Genomic DNA, 19,858 nt, shown 5'->3' on the forward strand with positions numbered 1-19,858 from the left:
AGCAAAGCACAACCACACCTCCTCCACCATGCTTCACGGAGGAGCCACACATGCAGAGATGATCTGTTCACCTACTTTGCATCTCACAAAGACAAAGGTTGGAACCAAAAATGTCCACTTTGGACTAATCAGACTAAAGAACAGATTTCCACCGGATTAATGTCCATTGCTTGTGTTTCTTGGCCCAAGCAAGTCTTCTTTTAATTGGTTTCCTTTAGTAGTATTTTCTTTGCAGCAATTCAACCAGTCAATGTTGAGATATGTCTATTACTTTCTGAATTCTGTGAGGCATTTATTAGATTATTAGATGCAATTTCTGAGGCTGGTAACTATAACTAACTTATCCTCTGCAGCAGAGGTAACCCTGGGTCTTCCTTTCCGGTGGCGGTCCTCATGAGAGCCAGTTTAATTATTGCGCTTGATGGTTTTTTCGACTGCACTTGAAGAAACGTTCAAAGTTCTTGAAATTGTCCGCATTGACTGACCTTCATGTCTTAAAGTAATGATGGACTGTCATTTGTCTTTGCTTATTTGAGCTGTTCTTGCCATAATATAGACTTGGTCTTTTACCAAATAGGGCTATCTTCTGTATACCACCCCTACCTTGTCACAACACAACTGACTGGCTCAAACGCATTAAGAAGGAAAGAAATTCACTTTTAACGAATCACACCTTTTAATTGAAATGCATTCCAGGTGACTACCTCATGAAGCGGGTTGAGAGAATGCAAAGAGTGTGCAAAGCTGTCATAAAAGCAAAGGGTGGCTACTTTGAAGAATCTCAAATATATTTTGATTTCTTTAACACTTTTTTGTATGTGTCCATATGTGTTATTTCATAGTTTTGATGTCTTCACTATTATTCTACAATTGAGTAAATAGTAAAAATAAGGAAAAACCCTTGAATGAGTAGGTGTGTCTAAATACTGTACACATAACTGCCCAAATAAAGGAAACACTTGAGCAAATGTGTCCTTTATTTTGGTAGTTATCTGTACAAAATACACATTCGGAATGCAGAGCCACTGCTCATGGCTTATGGTGGTTAGTTTAAAAGCTGAAAATGCACTCATACAAACATAGTATTTATTACTTTTCTATGAAATAACTATTACATACTGTAGCTGTGGGCAATGGCCACTGGGTTAAATGTTAGCTCACTGGGTTGAATGTCAGCTGTTTACATTATATTATGTTTGTTCATTGGTGGGACAGGGAAATTCAAAAGATATCCTCACAAACAAAACAGAACCACAGGTGTACTGTATATCCTCTAACAGTAGGTCAGAGGGTAAGGTATTTGACCTTTCACCTCACAGCGTAGGTCATGCGGTCAGGCCTCATGGCCCTCATCATACACAGTCTCTGTAGGGAACTCTTATTCTTCCACTCCTGAGGAAACTTCTCCTTCTCAGGACACTCCGACTCCACAAACTTCTTCCAACGCTTGGCCGAACCCTCCATGTCCCGGTCCAGGTTACGGAACTCGTCCATGGAACACAGAGACTGGGATGGAGGGATGAATGTACAAGAGGAAAGCGGACGCAAAAAAAATGCATTAAACATTTGCCAGAAACTACAACTCTGGTGAATATAGATTAATTCATAGATACAGTCCCTCATCCAAAGTAACCATGTATTCAAAACTGGAATGCATTTTCTTGTTCTCATAAAATAAAATAAAATTGTATTTGTCACATGCGCCCAACACAACAGGTGTAGACATTACAGTGAAATGCTTACTTACAAGCTCTTCCCCAATGATACAGAGTTAACTAACAAAGAAATTATAAAAACACATGAGAAATAAAACACACAGGAATAAAGCTATATTCAAGGAGTACCATAACAATATCGCTCCAACCGGTTCCGGTTGGAGCGAGTGGTCGCATCTGCACGTCGCTCCAACGGGTAGTATAACTTTTTCATTATATTTCATTATATCACAACGGTTTGATTTGTCTTATCTTAGCAAATTCTTCTCAGCTAGCTACATAGCCGTCTTTGTATCAAAGATAATTGCGTAATTATCGTATTTCGCCGTCCTAACGTAGTCTTCACTAGCCAGCTAGCTAACGTCCACTGATTAGCTGCACTGGAGAAACTATCACACTCAACTGAACGACTTGATTAGTTTAGTGTTAGCTAGCTACATAGCTGTCTTTGCTGTCTTCGTATCATCGTATCCAAGATAATTGTGTTGTTTAGGTTTAGAGTGTGTAGTCTTAGAGTGATTATCTTAATTTACCGAGGTTAGCTAGCCAGCTATTTGTCGTCCTTAACGTAGGTGACTCTGCTAGCTAGCCAACTCTGCTAGCTAGCCAACAGCTAGCCAACGCGATTGTGATTTGTTTGATCGTAGCTAGCTACTTAGCTAGCTACATAGCCGTCTTTGTATCAAAGATAATTGTGTAGTCTAGAGCGATTTTCTAGGTTCGCTAGCCATCTATTGTCGTTCTTTTAACGCAACGTAACGTAAACAACACTGCTAGCTAGCCTGCTAGCCCCCCGAATAGCAACACTGCAGAAACTATTACACTCAACGGAACGACTTGATTAGTGTAGTGTCAACAACGCACCCACTGCCAGCTGGCCTACTTCAGCAGTACTGTATCATTTTAATCATTTTAGTCAATAAGATTCTTGCTACGTAGCTTAACTTTCTGAACATTCGAGACGTGTAGTCCACTTGTCATTCCAATCTCCTTTGCATTAGTGTAGCCTCTTCTGTAGCCTGTCAACTATGTGTCTGTTTATCCCTGTTCTCTCCTCTCTGCACAGACCATACAAACGCTCCTCACCGCATGGCCGCGGCCACCCTACTCTGGTGGTCCCAGCGCGCACGACCCACGTGGGTTCCAGGTCTCCGGTAGCCTCTGGAACTGCCAATCTGCGGTCAACAAGGCAGAGTTCATCTCAGCCTATGCCTCCCTCCAGTCCCTCGACTTCTTGGCACTGACGGAAACATGGATCACCACAGACAACACTGCTACTCCTACTGCTCTCTCTTCGTCCGCCCACGTGTTCTCGCACACCCCGAGAGCGTCTGGTCAGCGGGGTGGTGGCACCGGGATCCTCATCTCTCCCAAGTGGTCATTCTCTCTTTCTCCTCTTACCCATCTGTCTATCGCCTCCTTTGAATTCCATGCTGTCACAGTTACTAGCCCTTTCAAGCTTAACATCCTTATCATTTATCGCCCTCCAGGTTCCCTCGGAGAGTTCATCAATGAGCTTGATGCCTTGATAAGCTCCTTTCCTGAGGACGGCTCACCTCTCACAGTTCTGGGCGACTTTAACCTCCCCACGTCTACCTTTGACTCTTTCCTCTCTGCCTCCTTCTTTCCACTCCTCTCCTCTTTTGACCTCACCCTCTCACCTTCCCCCTACTCACAAGGCAGGCAATACGCTCGACCTCATCTTTACTAGATGCTGTTCTTCCACTAACCTCATTGCAACTCCCCTCCAAGTCTCCGACCACTGCCTTGTATCCTTTTCCCTCTCGCTCTCATCCAACACCTCCCACACTGCCCCTACTCGGATGGTATCGCGCCGTCCCAACCTTCGCTCTCTCTCCCCCGCTACTCTCTCCTCTTCCATCCTATCATCTCTTCCCTCCGCTCAAACCTTCTCCCACCTATCTCCTGATTCTGCCTCCTCAACCCTCCTCTCCTCCCTCTCTGCATCCCTTGACTCTCTATGTCCCCTATCCTCCAGGCCGGCTCGGTCCTCCCCTCCCGCTCCGTGGCTCGATGACTCATTGCGAGCTCACAGAACAGGGCTCCGGGCAGCCGAGCGGAAATGGAGGAAAACTCGCCTCCCTGCGGACCTGGCATCCTTTCACTCCCTCCTCTCTACATTTTCCTCCTCTGTCTCTGCTGCTAAAGCCACTTTCTACCACGCTAAATTCCAAGCATCTGCCTCTAACCCTAGGAAGCTCTTTGCCACCTTCTCCTCCCTCCTGAATCCTCCGCCCCCTCCCCCCTCCTCCCTCTCTGCAGATGACTTCGTCAACCATTTTGAAAAGAAGGTCGACGACATCCGATCCTCGTTTGCTAAGTCAAACGACACCGCTGGTTCTGCTCACACTGCCCTACCCTGTGCTCTGACCTCTTTCTCCCCTCTCTCTCCAGATGAAATCTCGCGTCTTGTGACGGCCGGCCGCCCAACAACCTGCCCCCTTGACCCTATCCCCTCCTCTCTTCTCCAGACCATTTCCGGAGACCTTCTCCCTTACCTCACCTCGCTCATCAACTCATCCCTGACCGTTGGCTACGTCCCTTCCGTCTTCAAGAGAGCGAGAGTTGCACCCCTTCTGAAAAAACCTACACTCGATCCCTCCGATGTCAACAATTACAGACCAGTATCCCTTCTTTCTTTTCTCTCCAAAACTCTTGAACGTGCCGTCCTTGGCCAGCTCTCCCGCTATCTCTCTCTGAATGACCTTCTTGATCCAAATCAGTCAGGTTTCAAGACTAGTCATTCAACTGAGACTGCTCTCCTCTGTATCACGGAGGCGCTCCGCACTGCTAAAGCTAACTCTCTCTCCTCTGCTCTCATCCTTCTAGATCTATCGGCTGCCTTCGATACTGTGAACCATCAGATCCTCCTCTCCACCCTCTCCGAGTTGGGCATCTCCGGCGCGGCCCACGCTTGGATTGCGTCCTACCTGACAGGTCGCTCCTACCAGGTGGCGTGGCGAGAATCTGTCTCCTCACCACGCGCTCTCACCACTGGTGTCCCCCAGGGCTCTGTTCTTGGCCCTCTCCTATTCTCGCTATACACCAAGTCACTTGGCTCTGTCATAACCTCACATGGTCTCTCTTATCATTGCTATGCAGACGACACACAATTAATCTTCTCCTTTCCCCTTCTGATGACCAGGTGGCGAATCGCATCTCTGCATGTCTGGCAGACATATCAGTGTGGATGACGGATCACCACCTCAAGCTGAACCTCGGCAAGACGGAGCTGCTCTTCCTCCCGGGGAAGGACTGCCCGTTCCATGATCTCGCCATCACGGTTGACAACTCCATTGTGTCCTCCTCCCAGAGCGCCAAGAACCTTGGCGTGATCCTGGACAACACCCTGTCGTTCTCAACTAACATCAAGGCGGTGGCCCGTTCCTGTAGGTTCATGCTCTACAACATCCGCAGAGTACGACCCTGCCTCACACAGGAAGCGGCGCAGGTCCTAATCCAGGCACTTGTCATCTCCCGTCTGGATTACTGCAACTCGCTGTTGGCTGGGCTCCCTGCCTGTGCCATTAAACCCCTTCAACTCATCCAGAACGCCGCAGCCCGTCTGGTGTTCAACCTTCCCAAGTTCTCTCACGTCACCCCGCTCCTCCGTTCTCTCCACTGGCTTCCAGTTGAAGCTCGCATCCGCTACAAGACCATGGTGCTTGCCTACGGAGCTGTGAGGGGAACGGCACCTCAGTACCTCCAGGCTCTGATCAGGCCCTACACCCAAACAAGGGCACTGCGTTCATCCACCTCTGGCCTGCTCGCCTCCCTACCACTGAGGAAGTACAGCTCCCGCTCAGCCCAGTCAAAACTGTTCGCTGCCCTGGCCCCCCAATGGTGGAACAAACTCCCTCACGACGCCAGGACAGCGGAGTCAATCACCACCTTCCGGAGACACCTGAAACCCCACCTCTTTAAGGAATACCTAGGATAGGTTAAGTAATCCCTCTCACCCCACCCCCCTAAGTTTTAGATGCACTATTGTTAAGTGACTGTCCCACTGGATGTCATAAGGTGAATGCACCAATTTGTAAGTCGCTCTGGATAAGAGCGTCTGCTAAATGACTTAAATGTAATGTAAATGTAAATGTGCAGGGATACGTGGTAATTGAGGTAGATACTGTATGTACATATAGGCAGGGGTTAATGTGGTAATTGAGGTAGATACTGTATGTAAATATAGGCAGGGGTTCATGTGGTAATTGAGGTAGATACTGTATGTAAATATAGGCAGGGGTTCATGTGGTAATTGAGGTAGATACTGTATGTACATATAGGCAGGGGTTCATGTGGTAATTGAGGTAGATACTGTATGTACATATAGGCAGGGGTTCATGTGGTAATTGAGGTAGATACTGTATGTAAATATAGGCAGGGGTTCATGTGGTAATTGAGGTAGATACTGTATGTACATATAGGCAGGGGTTCATGTGGTAATTGAGGTAGATACTGTATGTACATATAGGCAGGGGTTAATGTGGTAATTGAGGTAGATACTGTATGTACATATAGGCAGGGGTTCATGTGGTAATTGAGGTAGATACTGTATGTACATATAGGCAGGGGTTAATGTGGTAATTGAGGTAGATACTGTATGTAAATATAGGCAGGGGTTAATGTGGTAATTGAGGTAGATACTGTATGTAAATATAGGCAGGGGTTAATGTGGTAATTGAGGTAGATACTGTATGTACATATAGGCAGGGGTTCATGTGGTAATTGAGGTAGATACTGTATGTAAATATAGGCAGGGGTTCATGTGGTAATTGAGGTAGATACTGTATGTAAATATAGGCAGGGGTTAATGTGGTAATTGAGGTAGACACTGTATGTAAATATAGGCAGGGGTTCATGTGGTAATTGAGGTAGACACTGTATGTAAATATAGGCAGGGGTTCATGTGGTAATTGAGGTAGATACTGTATGTAAATATAGGCAGGGGTTAATGTGGTAATTGAGGTAGACACTGTATGTAAATATAGGCAGGGGTTCATGTGGTAATTGAGGTAGATACTGTATGTAAATATAGGCAGGGGTTAATGTGGTAATTGAGGTAGATACTGTATGTACATATAGGCAGGGGTTCATGTGGTAATTGAGGTAGATACTGTATGTAAATATAGGCAGGGGTTAATGTGGTAATTGAGGTAGATACTGTATGTACATATAGGCAGGGGTTCATGTGGTAATTGAGGTAGATACTGTATGTAAATATAGGCAGGGGTTCATGTGGTAATTGAGGTAGATACTGTATGTACATATAGGCAGGGGTTCATGTGGTAATTGAGGTAGATACTGTATGTAAATATAGGCAGGGGTTAATGTGGTAATTGAGGTAGATACTGTATGTACATATAGGCAGGGGTTCATGTGGTAATTGAGGTAGATACTGTATGTAAATATAGGCAGGGGTTCATGTGGTAATTGAGGTAGATACTGTATGTAAATATAGGCAGGGGTTAATTCATATACACCGTATTTTCCCACCGTCTATGAAACCTTTCTAAGGATGAACAAATTGTTATTTGCTCTTATTGTTTACCTCATATAAGTGCCACAAAAGAGAGAAGTTTGGGTTGGAAAAGTCTCATAATAAGACAGAGTGCTTATCTTCTTTTACGCCAATATGAATTGTATTTATTCAAACCATAGTGCTGAGTAGACATTAGGCTGTTTATAACAGCGGGTAGAAAAGGGGAATATGCTTCGGCAGCACAAACCTGGCACATACTCTAGACTTTTATCTGACAGCATTTGTTCTTATCTCAGCTTTGGATCACTGAAAAACAGTGGCCTCACAGAGTACTCTGAATGACACATACACACACACACACACACACACACACACACACACACACACACACACACACACACACACACACACACACACACACACACACACACACACACACACACACACACACACACACACACACACACACACACACACACACACACACACACACACACACACACACACACACACACACACACACCTGTCCTCTCATCTCAGTCTCTGTCAATCAAGTCAAGGTCCTATCGAAGAACATCACAACTCCTTCCCCGGAAATACCCACCACGGCCCTTAATGAGCTAAGATGAAGTCACTCCAACTCCTCCACTTAGTTAATTACCAGTATCTGGGTTGGCAGATTCTCAGGTCAGGAGAGAATACTACAGCCCCCTGTGGCTTCCTCTCCATCCCATCCTTCTAATATCATCTAAGAGGGCCACGGCCACCAGGCACTATCACAGGATCTCATCCTCTCCAACTGATTATGTTCCTAACCGCGATAAGAACCAGAGTGACTGAATTAAATTAATCGTACCTAGACCGACATCTCTGTGGAATAGCAGGAGAGGAGAAGATGGTTTTGGAGTTTAGGATCATTAATAGTGGAGAGGGTCCGGGTTGAAATATTTATGAGTATGAAAGCCTGAGGTACACTGCCATTAGGGTTTAGCTTGTACATCAACTGATTTGATGGGAGGGGGAACTATGCTCTCTGGAGTACAGTAGCCAGACATCTGCTCTCAACGCTACCCTGAGCAAGTGGGGACGTCGTAGCCCCCCACCTTTCCGGAAAGATCTCTCTCCCTCTCTCTCACACTCCCCCTCTTACAATGGTGTTTGTGCACCACTGGTTGCCCTTTTCTTGTGGCAACAGGTCACAAATCTTGCCGCTGTGGTGGCACAATGTGGTATTTCACCTAATAGATATGTGAGAGTAGTGAACACTTGAGAGGCAGCAACTTCTCAAATGAACATTTTTATAAAAAGAATGGCATGCCTTTTTATTTCATACATGTTTTAGCGGTAATGCTCTTACCGCTAAGAGCGGAGTTTCCCAACTCCGGTCCTCCAGTACCCCCAACAGTTCAAATTTTTGTTGGAGCCCTGGACAAACACACCGGATTCGATCGAGGGCTTGATGATTAGTTAACAAGTTGAATCAAGTGTGCTTGTCCAGGGTACCAATACAAATGTGTACTGTTGGGGGTACTGGAGGACCATGGTTGCTTTATTGTAGTGGAAGTAGACTTCACTGTACCCATTATGTTCTGTTATCTTCCACAGATGTACTGAGTTATGGAGTGGAAACAGACTAAGTGCTAAAATAACTACAGGGGAAAAGGGGAGTTCAGTCATACATAAATGACAAGGATAGTCAGTGGATGGTTTGTTCTAAAGTATGTAGTAGGATGAATTTATCCCTAGACACTGATTTAAAGTAGCGTGTTGTCCCCTGATGGTGAAGATTTGGCTTTTGTGGGGTAAACTGATCTTAGATCTGTGGTTAGACCCGTCTTCAACCTCAACTGTGGAGGTCTGACATCTTCGCTTCCTGTTTGCCTCACCTTGATACCGCCCCAGGAATGGTTGGACAGGAAGTCGACAGGAGAGGTCACTCCTGGTTGGACGGGATATCTCAGCAGGAAATCTAACTCTGTAGGGTTGATCTCCTTATTCATCAACAGGATCTGGGTTCACAATGACGAAAAACATATACTGTCAAAATAACATTCATTCCTATATTGATCTTTTTTAAAGACAGAAAAGGAGACCTCCGAAGTTTTAAAGGGCAGTGACCTAATATTCGTCACTGTGTAATGACATGTAAAAACATTTCTATTTGACCAAAAAAAAAGAAGCTTTTATTGAACATTGAACTCTGACTTTCTGTGTACCTGGAAGACGAGCTGTGCGATGTATGTGAGTTTATCACACTCGAATAGGCCTCTGGTGGTATACTGGAACACTTGGACAGTGATGCTGTCTATCAGGTTAGACACTCTCTGTTTCAACACCTCGTCTGCCTGGGCCTTCAGTACCGCTTTCTGGAACACTACACTAAACGCCTGTAGCATAGAAACACAATGGATAGAACAGACTCAGTACTGCATTGGATAACAGACACTATGGATAGAACATTCTGAAACGCCACAATGAACGTCTGGAGCATAAAAACACAATGGATAGCAGACACACTTCTAGAACCCAAATGATTTATTTCCTGAAACATATCCAAAGTATGAGCTGGCTGGCAATTGTTCAACTGACTGCATTTAAAATATATGGGTCTTCCCTGTGCGTTTTATCTACAGCAGAGACATTTCATCTGGTGAAAGGTCCAATGCAGCCGTTTTTATCTCAATATCAAATCATTTCTGGGTAACAATTAAGTACCTTACTGTGATTGTTTTCAATTAAAATTGTCAAAAAGAGGGGCTCCCGAGTGGTGCATTGATCTAAGGCATCACAGTGCTAGCTGTGCTACTAGAGATTCTGGGTTAGAGTCCAGGCCGCGACCGGGAGACTCATGGGGCAGCGCACAATTTGGCCCAGCGTTGTCCGGGTTAGGGGAAGGTTTGGCCGGCAGGGATGTCCTTGTCCTATCGCGCACTAGCGACTCCTGTGGTGGGCCGGGCGCAGTGCATGCTGACATGGCTGGCTTCCGGGTTAAGTGGGCATTGTGTCAAGAAGCAGTGCGGCTTGATTGGGTTGTGTTTCAGAGGACGCACAACTCTCGACCTTCGCCTCTCCCGAGTCCATACGGGAGTTGCAGTGATGAGACAAGACTGTAAATACCAATTGGATACCACGAAATTGGGGAGAAAACAGGGTAAAAGAAAGCTTCTTAGCAAAGAGCAATTTCTCAAGCAAGAATTTTGCTGGGAGTGGTTTGAGTGGGAGGGGAAAACTGAACATGTGCTGTTACTGGAAGAGAGGTTTGTAACTCTTTTTCTTTATTGGCGAACCCATTTTGATGTCACCAGGCAGGCCAAAACATCATCCCACCAAAACAGACTGAAATTTCAGGCGGTCTTTTCAAACAGCTCGTACACTAAAAGGGCATCATCATCATTTTGAAAATGCCACAGCATTATTCCAAACTCACAGTGTGAAAATATATATCAAATATTGGAACATCACATTTTTGACTGCACTGGGCCTTTAAACTCTCTACAGTTGGCCCAGGGTGGCTAGCTACCTGCAGAGAGCAGTGTGATTGCAAACCATATCTCACCCCGTGACTCCTCAGTGCTTTGGAGGGTGACAATAGCAGGGACATTAGGCGAAGCATAAAAGCGTTAGGAAGCGACAAACACAAAGAGCAGAAAGCATAAAACACTGGAAACTAATGGAGGAAAAGGCAGAAAACAGAGCAGCGTGGGTAAAGACTTAGCTCACTGGGGAACTCTGAGGCCGGGAGAAACATGGTGGGTTATTAGAGAATGTACGGAGAGAAAGAGAGAATAGTGAACTGTGTGTGTGCTCACTAGGGAGTGTCAATAACAGGTCAGGTCAATGGAGAGGTGGGTGTACCTTGAGAGAGAACTGGTACATTGGGTGGATCTTATTGAGGTCGTTCATTATGAAGTACAATAAGGATGCTCGGGCTGCCGCAGGCCGATAGTGCTCCCGCGCCTCGTTGATTTTGGCCTCGGTCACCTTGGCTTCTTTAACCTGCGATACACACACAGCAAACACACATACACACATACACACACACATGCGTAAATACACACACAGGCACGTAAAACACACATAGGATTCATTCACCAGCCAGGGAAATTATAGCATATTATAACAGAGAGTACAATAACATCCTCTCCCACTGAACAAAGCAGCCATTCCAATTTAATGATCCAATTCAACATGCCTATAGAGAAGGTGAAAAATATGTTGCCACACATTCACTGAACATACTGCGCCAGTATTAACAAAGTAGTGGCACTTTGTAAAGGAACCCACTCTCACATCTCAGTCTCTACGCGGTGTCCTTGAGCCTAATGAAGAGCTTTTCTACTGCTCACTTGCCAAGTTTCCCAATTTGTGACTCTGTGCCAACGCTTCGATCTACAGTAAGCGAGTACAGTCAGCAGTGAGCAGGAGGCTCTGCATCAGCATCTCAATATACTGTGTATTCAAAAACATCTGTAGGGTAGTCTTTAGAGGTGGAGAGCTAGATGTGGAGATGACCCTTTCCTGCAGTCAAATGACCCAATCACACTCTAGTGGCCTCCTGGGTGGAATGTTATTCATATTTTTCAGAAGTCATTTTTTTTTTTTTATCTGACATGGTGCAGGTTCTTCTTTTTGGTGTATACTTTGTTTCAAAGTAGATTTGTTTAAGACTACCAAGAAACACTCTCTCTGACCCTGATTTAGCCCACTGCGGTAAAAGGTCCATAAAGTACCATTGCTAATATCTTTCCGAAAAGGTGCAGAGCTACGACGTCCCCGCTTGCTTGGGGTTTACAGTAGCATTGAGAGCAGACGTCTAGCTTTGTCGTATCTTTGCATACTACAGTTGAAGTCGGAAGTTTAAATACACTTAGGTTGGAGTCATTAAAACTCATTTTTCAACCACTCCACACAATTCCAATGGGTCAGAAGTTTACATACACTAAGTTGACTGTGCCTTTAAACAGCTTGGAAAATTCCAGAAAATGATGGCATGGCTTTAGAAGCTTCTGATAGGCTAATTGACATCATTTGAGTCAATTGGAGGTGTACCTGTGGATGTATTTCAAGGCCTATCTTCAGACTCAGTGCATCTGTGCTTGACAAAAATCAAAAGAAATCAGCCAAGACCTCAAAAAAAAGTGTAGACCTGCATATGTCTGGTTCGTCCTTGGGAGCAATTTCCAAACACCCGAAGGTACCACGTTCATCTGTACAAACAATAGTATGCAAGTATATACACCATGGGGCAACGCAGCCTTCATACCGCTCAGGAAGGAGACGCGTCGTCTCCTAGAGATGAACGTACTTTGGTGCGAAAAGTGCAAATTAAACCCGGAACAACAGCAAAGGACCTTGTGAAGATGCTGGAGGAATCTATATCCACAGTAAAACGAGTCCTATATCAACATAACCTGAAAGGCCACTCAGCAAGGAAGAAGCCACTGCTCCAAAACTGCCATAAAAAAGCCAGACTACGGTTTGCAACTGCACATGGGGACAAAGATCGTACTTTTTGGAGAAATGTTCTCTGGTCTGATGAAACAAAACAACTGTTTGGCCATGATGACCATCGTTATGTTTGGAGGAAAAAGGGGAAGGCTTGCAAGCTGAAGAACACCATCCCAACCGTGAAGCACGGGGGTTGCAGCATCATGTTGTGGGGGTTCTTTGCTGCAGGATGGAATGGTGCACTTCACAAAATAGGTATAATTATGAGGGAAAATTATATGGATATATTGAAGCAACATCTCAAGACATCAGTCAGGAAATTAAAGCTTGGTCACAAATGTGTCTTCCAAATGGACAATGACCCCAAGCATACTTCCAAAGTTGTGGCAAAATGGTTTAAGGACAACAAAGTCAAGGTATTGGAGTGGCATACTTCCAAAGTTGTGGCAAAATGGTTTAAGGACAACATGATCAGGCCACTCCCTTCCTCCTCACAAAGCCCTGACCTCAATCCTATAGAAATGTGCGGGCAGAACTGAAAAAGCGTGTGCGATCCAGGAGGCCTACAAGCCTGATTCAGTTACAATAGCTCTGTCAGGAGGAATGGGCCAAAATTCACCCAACTTATTGTGGGAAGCTTGTGAAAGGCTACCCGAAACGTTTGACCCAAGTTAAACAATTTAAATGCAATGTTGCCAAATACTAATTGAGTGTATGTAAACTTCTGACCCACTGGGAATGTGATGAAAGAAATAAAAGCTGAAATAAATCATTATTATTCTGACATTTAACATTCTTAAAATAAAGTGGTGATCCTGACTGACCTAAAACAGGGAAGTTTTACTTGGATTAAATGTTAGAAATGGTGAAAAACTGAGTTTAAATGTGTTTGGCTAAGGTGTATGTAAACTTCTGACTTCAACTGTATATGTCAGAGAGCATAGGTTCCCCCTCTCCGTCAAATCAGTTTAGGCACAAGCTAAACCCTAATGGCAGTCTACCTCAGGCTTATATACTCGTAAATATTTCAACCCAGACCCTCTCCAATATTAACTCAAACCATCCTAAACTCCAAAGCCATCTTCTCCTCTCCTGCTATTTCACAGAGATGAGAAAGAGAGAAATAAATCTAGAAAGAGAGAAAGCGAGAGAGACAGAGACTCAGAAACAGACAGAGATAATAGAGATAATAAAAGAGAGAGAACCTTCTCCTCTATCTCTGCGGCAGTGCGTTTGGTGATCTCCAAGTTCTCCACCAGCTCTGTGTCTCCCAGGAAGTTCCCTGAGGCGGAGGAGAGACGGGACAGCAGGTTGTCCTCCAGCATCTTCAACGTGATCTTAAAACCATTCTGCTCCTTCGTCAGGTTCCACTACAGTACAGACAGAAATAAACAAATGGAAAATAAATATTGGACTAAAACAGATTAAATAAAACATTGCAGTAAAATACACAGACACACAAGTGTCAAAAAGGTAAGATTAACAAACTTCTTAAAATGTGGTAATCCTGACTGACCTAAAACGAAGCCGAATTAAATGGTTAGAAGTGGTGAAAAACTGGTTCATTGGTGTTTGGCTAAGGGACAAATCCCAAAGAAACACAAATAAAGAACTGAAACACAAAATGACAGAGAACAGAGAGAGGCGTAAATGGCAGCCATTAAAACAAATCCTCTCTCTTCCGTAGCGGCTGACCTGGGGTTATCTTTTATCTTGTGAGGTGAAGCCAAATGCTAATGTCACTCTCAGGGTGGACAGTAAAGTTCTAGTCTATTCTATTCTATCCTTGGCGAACCTCGAAAGTTCCTTGAGGTAAACAAGGCACCAAGGGCGATGGGTTGCTCAGGGTTGGACGATGGTCATGTTTGATTAGAAACACTGTTGAACTACGTGTGGCCCATCCTTGACTCGGGACACTAATTACTGCTGGTGGTAGATAAACACGCATTAAAGGTGATGGTGGGGGCTTAATTCAGCGCAGGCATACTGAAGGATGCCTCAAAGGCAGAAGCAATCAATGGTCTCTGCATGGGCTATCTGGATAGATGAAGAGGAGGCTCTGGGGTGGATTAGAATGTCTTCCTCTCAAGGCTGAGGACATCAAGCAGCGGCCAACAGACTTCCACCACCCTGCTGCCGTCTGATGAGAGAGTCGATGCTGCAGCCGGATCCACAGGCTTTGATGGTAAACCAAACAAACACAAACACACGGACAGGCGCTGGACGGATCACACACACACACACACACACACACACACACACACACACACACACACACACACACACACACACACACACACACACACACACACACACACACACACACACACACACACACACACACACACACACACACACACACACACACACACACACACACACACACACACACACACTCCTGAATGCCTGCACATGGCCTGGATTAAGGGGTATTAATCATCGCACACCATATGGGGAGGTGAACCTGGCCTTCTGAGAAAGCCTCAATGCTTTGGTTTTAACACCCTTTGTTTTAAAATGCCAGGGTACCAAGAAACTTTCACTTTTCAAAGATAGACAGGACCCTTGTTTCGTTGTCCTTCGCTCTGCTTGGCCTCCTGCCGTTTCATCCCCCCAAAAAACTTTCCTACACAGTCTTCCTGCTCTTGTACGGATTACTTCTTAGCTGTAACCTGGTTGGGTGATTGATTCTAGTTAGTCCCAAAACAATGACAATGTGTTCCAAATCAGTAACAAGAATGGTGTCAAGGACATACTGTATATAATTGGAGGTACATAATTGGAGAAACAAGTATATGTATAATTGGAGGAGGGGTTCAAGTGAAGCAATTTGCCCTGTGAGTTCACGTCACGACCTTGACCTTCTCTCTTCTGTCTCCCCTCTCTTTCCACTGTACGAGGGCAAAGCTCGCCACATCAAAACACCCCCCAATTTTTAATAACAAGTCAGTTATTAATGTTTAGTTCTCAGTCTGCATATTGTTCACATAATTACCCGGCCTGGGAAAAACAAACAATTAACCAGATAGCAGAAATCCCTAATTGGGATTAAAAAGAGATAATACATCTATCATTTCAGGCAGATGATTACTGAGAGCCTGTGAACAGCCCTGGTGAGGCAATATGGAAAACAGATCTCTCTCCCTCTCTTTCTCTCCCTCTCTCCCACTCTCCTAGGCTGCAGACACACAGTCATGTACGCACACACACACACACACAAAAACACTGCACCCGAGTGGGAGGCCGTTATTCAAATTGTTAGGGGGATTCTATGGGTGTCCCCCTCTCTAAAAATGGAGTGTTGACATTTGACACTTCTTAACTGGACTTTGGATGAGTTCATTAAGCAATAAGGCAAGAGAACCCGTGGATTATCGAGAGTAACACACAGTTTAGGGCTGTTCTTAGGCTCGACGTGAAGGCAAAGCGCAGCAAGGTTTATACAAACCCCCGCTGTCTGAATAAAACATCTAATGTTGGCAACATCTTTATTCCAGTGGAGATAAAAGTTTATGAATTGCCTGGCTGAACTATGGGACCGGGAATATTTCAAATGTAACTGTTATCACAAATTACGGTCCTTTGTGGTTTAGTTGGTAGAGCATGGCGCTTATAACGCCAGGGTAGTGGGTTCGAATTCCCATGACCACCCGAATGTAAAATGTATGCTTGCACGACTAAAATGTCTGCTAAATGGCATATATTATATTATTACCCGTGGATTATCATGAATAACTAATGCCTATCAACTAATCAGCATCCAGTATCCAAACTATCCTATTCCGCTCAGTAGCTAAACTCTAAACTCATTAGAGGAATAATGGCATGAAGTGATTCAGAGACAATAAACAGGTCTACAGGCAGGCTCTATTTACAGGCTCCTATCAGTACTGTGATTGTTATCAGTCAGTAGAGAGGAAACGTGTTGTTTACTGGGGAACACAGAACAGGTTATAACCAAATAAACAAATTCTACTGGGAATTGTTTGGATAGCAGGTGCATGGAGTTAGCCACGCGTTTACCCCGCTTAACTTTTAACGTTAATTAAAAAGATAAGAGTTCCACATCACGTCTTCTCCTTCCCCTCTTTTTCCTCATCTTCTTCTTCCTCTCCTCCCATCTCCATGAAATGCTAATTAAACAAGCTTCATTAAATCACATTTCACTTCTCCGCTGCGTTTTGCTGAGGGGACACACAGGCGGCTTAAAATAACACTGCCGTTTTGTGTGCGTTTGTGTTTGTGTGTGTGTGTGCCCATCTGTGTGTGTGTGCCCATCTGTGTGTGTGTGTGTGTGTCTGTGCCTATCTCTGTGTGCGTGTGCCCATCTGTGAGTGTGTTTGTGTTTGTAAATGCCCGTCGGTGTGTGTGCCCGTCTGTGTGTGTGTGTGTGCCCATCTCTGTGTGTGTCTGTGCCCATCTCTGTGTGCGTGTGCCCATCTGTGTGTGTGTTTGTAAGTGCACGTCTGTGTGTGTGCTCGTCTGTGTGTGTCTGTGCCCATCTCTGTGTGCGTGTGCCCATCTGTGTGTGTGTTTGTAAGTGCACGTCTGTTTGTGTGCCGTCTGTTTGTGTGTGTGCCCATCTCCGTGTGTGTGTGCCCATCTCCGTGTGTGTGTGCCCATCTCCGTGTGTGTGTGCCCATCTCCGTGTGTGTGTGCCCATCTCTGTGTGTGTGCCCATCTCTGTGTGTGTGTGCCCATCTCTGTGTGTGTGCCCATCTCCGTGTGTGTGCCCATCTGTGTGTGTGTGCCCATCTCTGTGTGTGTGTGCCCATCTCTGTGTGTGTGCCCATCTCCGTGTGTGTGTGCCCATCTCTGTGTGTGTGCCCATCTCTGTGTGTGTTTGTAAGTGCCCGCCTGTGTGTGTGTGCCCGTCTGTGTGTGTGTGCCTATCGGCGTGTGTGTATGAGCCCATCTCTCTGTGTGTGCCCATCTCTCTCTGTGTGTGTGTCTGCATGCCTACAGGTCTGATTAAACCCTCCCTACAGAGGCCCAATGCCAACAAGCAGCAAGCTGAATGAAAACCACTGGAGGTAAATAGAATCACTGCTACAGTAAATCTCCACTCCGCACTACTCCGACCCGCTGACTGAGTTTTACAATTATCAGAGTTCCTGATCTCTCCCAAAACACTGCCGTCAGCCGAATGTGTTTCTGAGTAAAGTTGGGCTTTCTGATTTGGTTTAATGCGGTGGTGGTGGTGGTGGTGGTGGGGGGGGGGTGGAGAATAGAGATAGGGAGATTAAGACAAGAGTGTGTGCGTGTGTGTGCGCGCATGGGTGCTTGAGTGTGTATGAGCGCATGTGTGTGTGTATTACTGAGTGCGGGGGATGGACAGGGATGCTGATAGTAGCAGTGTTTCAGTGACTGTCCTGTCTAAAGGCTTCAGGACATCCATACCCAACAGCCGTGGACACAAAGCCGATCCTGGTTATCGTCGATGCTGTGAGCATGTGGCATCATTAAGTTCCTGGGCTTTGATCAAGACCATTCTTCCAGTTACCTGCATTCAGATACTGCACATGTCGGCCATTCTCTCTCCCTACATAACAACCCTCCCCTCCACACTCATTACCTTCAACACTGGAAGGCAAGCCAAGCATCTCAAATGACACCGTATTCTCAACCAGAGGATGAAGTTTAAATGTAATGCGCTGTCTACAAAATAGGGTGCTATTTTGGTACACAGTTCAAGGTGACATCCCATTGACTCTGGTCAGAAATAGTGAACTACTTGCATAGGGCATAGGTTGTCATTTGAGATGTAATGCGGAGGTGTTACTGAAGCGACAGGCTAGTTTAGCGACATTATTATTACAATGCTGAGTAGTTGCTCATCAAGATGCAGTTGATGAGGCTAGTTAATTGACGAGGGCAGACAGACGTATGTGAGCGTGCACACACACGTGCGCACACACACACACAATATTCTCTATGTGATGGACCCAGGGCCCAATAATTATCACCCTTCCAGTTAACGTCTCGCTAATCAAAGCGTCTGACGATTGTTTTTGGAATCAAAGAGCTCGCCGCCGAGGGCTCTATCGCAGCCGCTTGTGATGTTAAAACTTTGTTAAAAGAAGAGGAGCGAGATAATGATGAGAGGCTGCAAAAAGTCGCTAACTCTAGTCAGTGTTGATGAATCTGTTGTTAGTTACACCTAAGGAGAAGAGACATCAAACCCTGCTCGACTCTTGACAGTCTAACTCTCAGATGGTATCTGAAGACGAAAGATGAAAAGACTAAATGAAACCGGACTGGTTTGAGTGTCTGACTGGTAAATGTCTAGAGCTCGTTTCGATACCCGAGGGAGAGTCACACCATATGTTCCTACAGTATCTTCACTGTTGATTCCCCACTTCCAGTAATGTAGCTCGTCACACACCACCGTTCAAAAGTTTGGGGTCGCTTAGAAATGTCATTGTTTTTGAAAGAAAAGCACATTGGTTGTCCATTAAAATAACATCAAATTGATCAGAGGTACAATGTAGACATTGTTATGGAATAATTGTAATGGAATATCTACATAGGCGTACAGAGGCCCATTATCAGCAACCATCACTCCTGTGTTCCAATAGCACGTTGTGTTAGCTAATCCAAGTTTATCATTTTAAAAGGCTAATTGATCATTAGAAAACCCTTTGGCAATTATGTTAGCACAGCTGAAACTGTTGTCCTGATTAAAGAAGCAACAACTGAGCAAGAGGACAAGTACATTAGTGTCTAGTTTGAGAAACAGACACCTCACAAGTCCTCAACTGGCAGCTTTATTAAATAGTACCCGCAAAACACCAGTCTTAACGTCAATTGTGAAGAGGCGACTCCAGGATGCTGGACTTCTAGGCAGAGTTCCTCTGTCCAGTGTCTATGTTATTTTGCCCATCTTAATCTTTTCTTTTTATTGGCCAGTCTGAGCTATGGCTTTTTCTTTATAACTCTGCCTAGAAGGCCAAGGTCGCCTCTTCACTGTTGACGTTGAGACTGGTGTTTTGTGGGTACTATTTAATGAAGCTGCCAGTTGAGGACTTGTGATGCTTCTGTTTCTCAAACTAGACACTCTAATGTACTTGTCCTCTTGCTCAGTTGTGCACCGGGGTCTCCAACTCTGTCATGTTTTGTCTTATATTGTCTTGTCATTTTGCTTTTCCATCTGTTCGTTTTCCCCCTGCTGGTCTTTTTAGGTTCGTTCCCCTTT

General features: G+C 45.0%; 1 protein-coding gene across 2 annotated transcripts in view; it reads right to left on the reverse strand.

Annotated features, from left to right (window-relative positions):
• dnah9 (dynein, axonemal, heavy chain 9) overlaps window positions 1-19,858 on the reverse strand; it is a 151,310-nt gene that overhangs the window by 53,801 nt on the left and 77,651 nt on the right. For both annotated transcript variants that reach the window (XM_046356968.1, XM_046356967.1), the window contains 5 exons: window positions 13,869-14,033; window positions 11,071-11,211; window positions 9,432-9,602; window positions 9,102-9,224; window positions 1,313-1,506 (listed from right to left, as the gene is read on the reverse strand). In XM_046356968.1, coding sequence (XP_046212924.1) covers window positions 1,313-1,506; window positions 9,102-9,224; window positions 9,432-9,602; window positions 11,071-11,211; window positions 13,869-14,033 — 794 coding nt within the window. The remainder of the gene's footprint in view (window positions 1-1,312; window positions 1,507-9,101; window positions 9,225-9,431; window positions 9,603-11,070; window positions 11,212-13,868; window positions 14,034-19,858) is intronic.

This window comes from Oncorhynchus gorbuscha, linkage group LG07, assembly GCF_021184085.1.
Source record: "Oncorhynchus gorbuscha isolate QuinsamMale2020 ecotype Even-year linkage group LG07, OgorEven_v1.0, whole genome shotgun sequence".
NCBI lineage: Eukaryota > Metazoa > Chordata > Actinopteri > Salmoniformes > Salmonidae > Oncorhynchus > Oncorhynchus gorbuscha.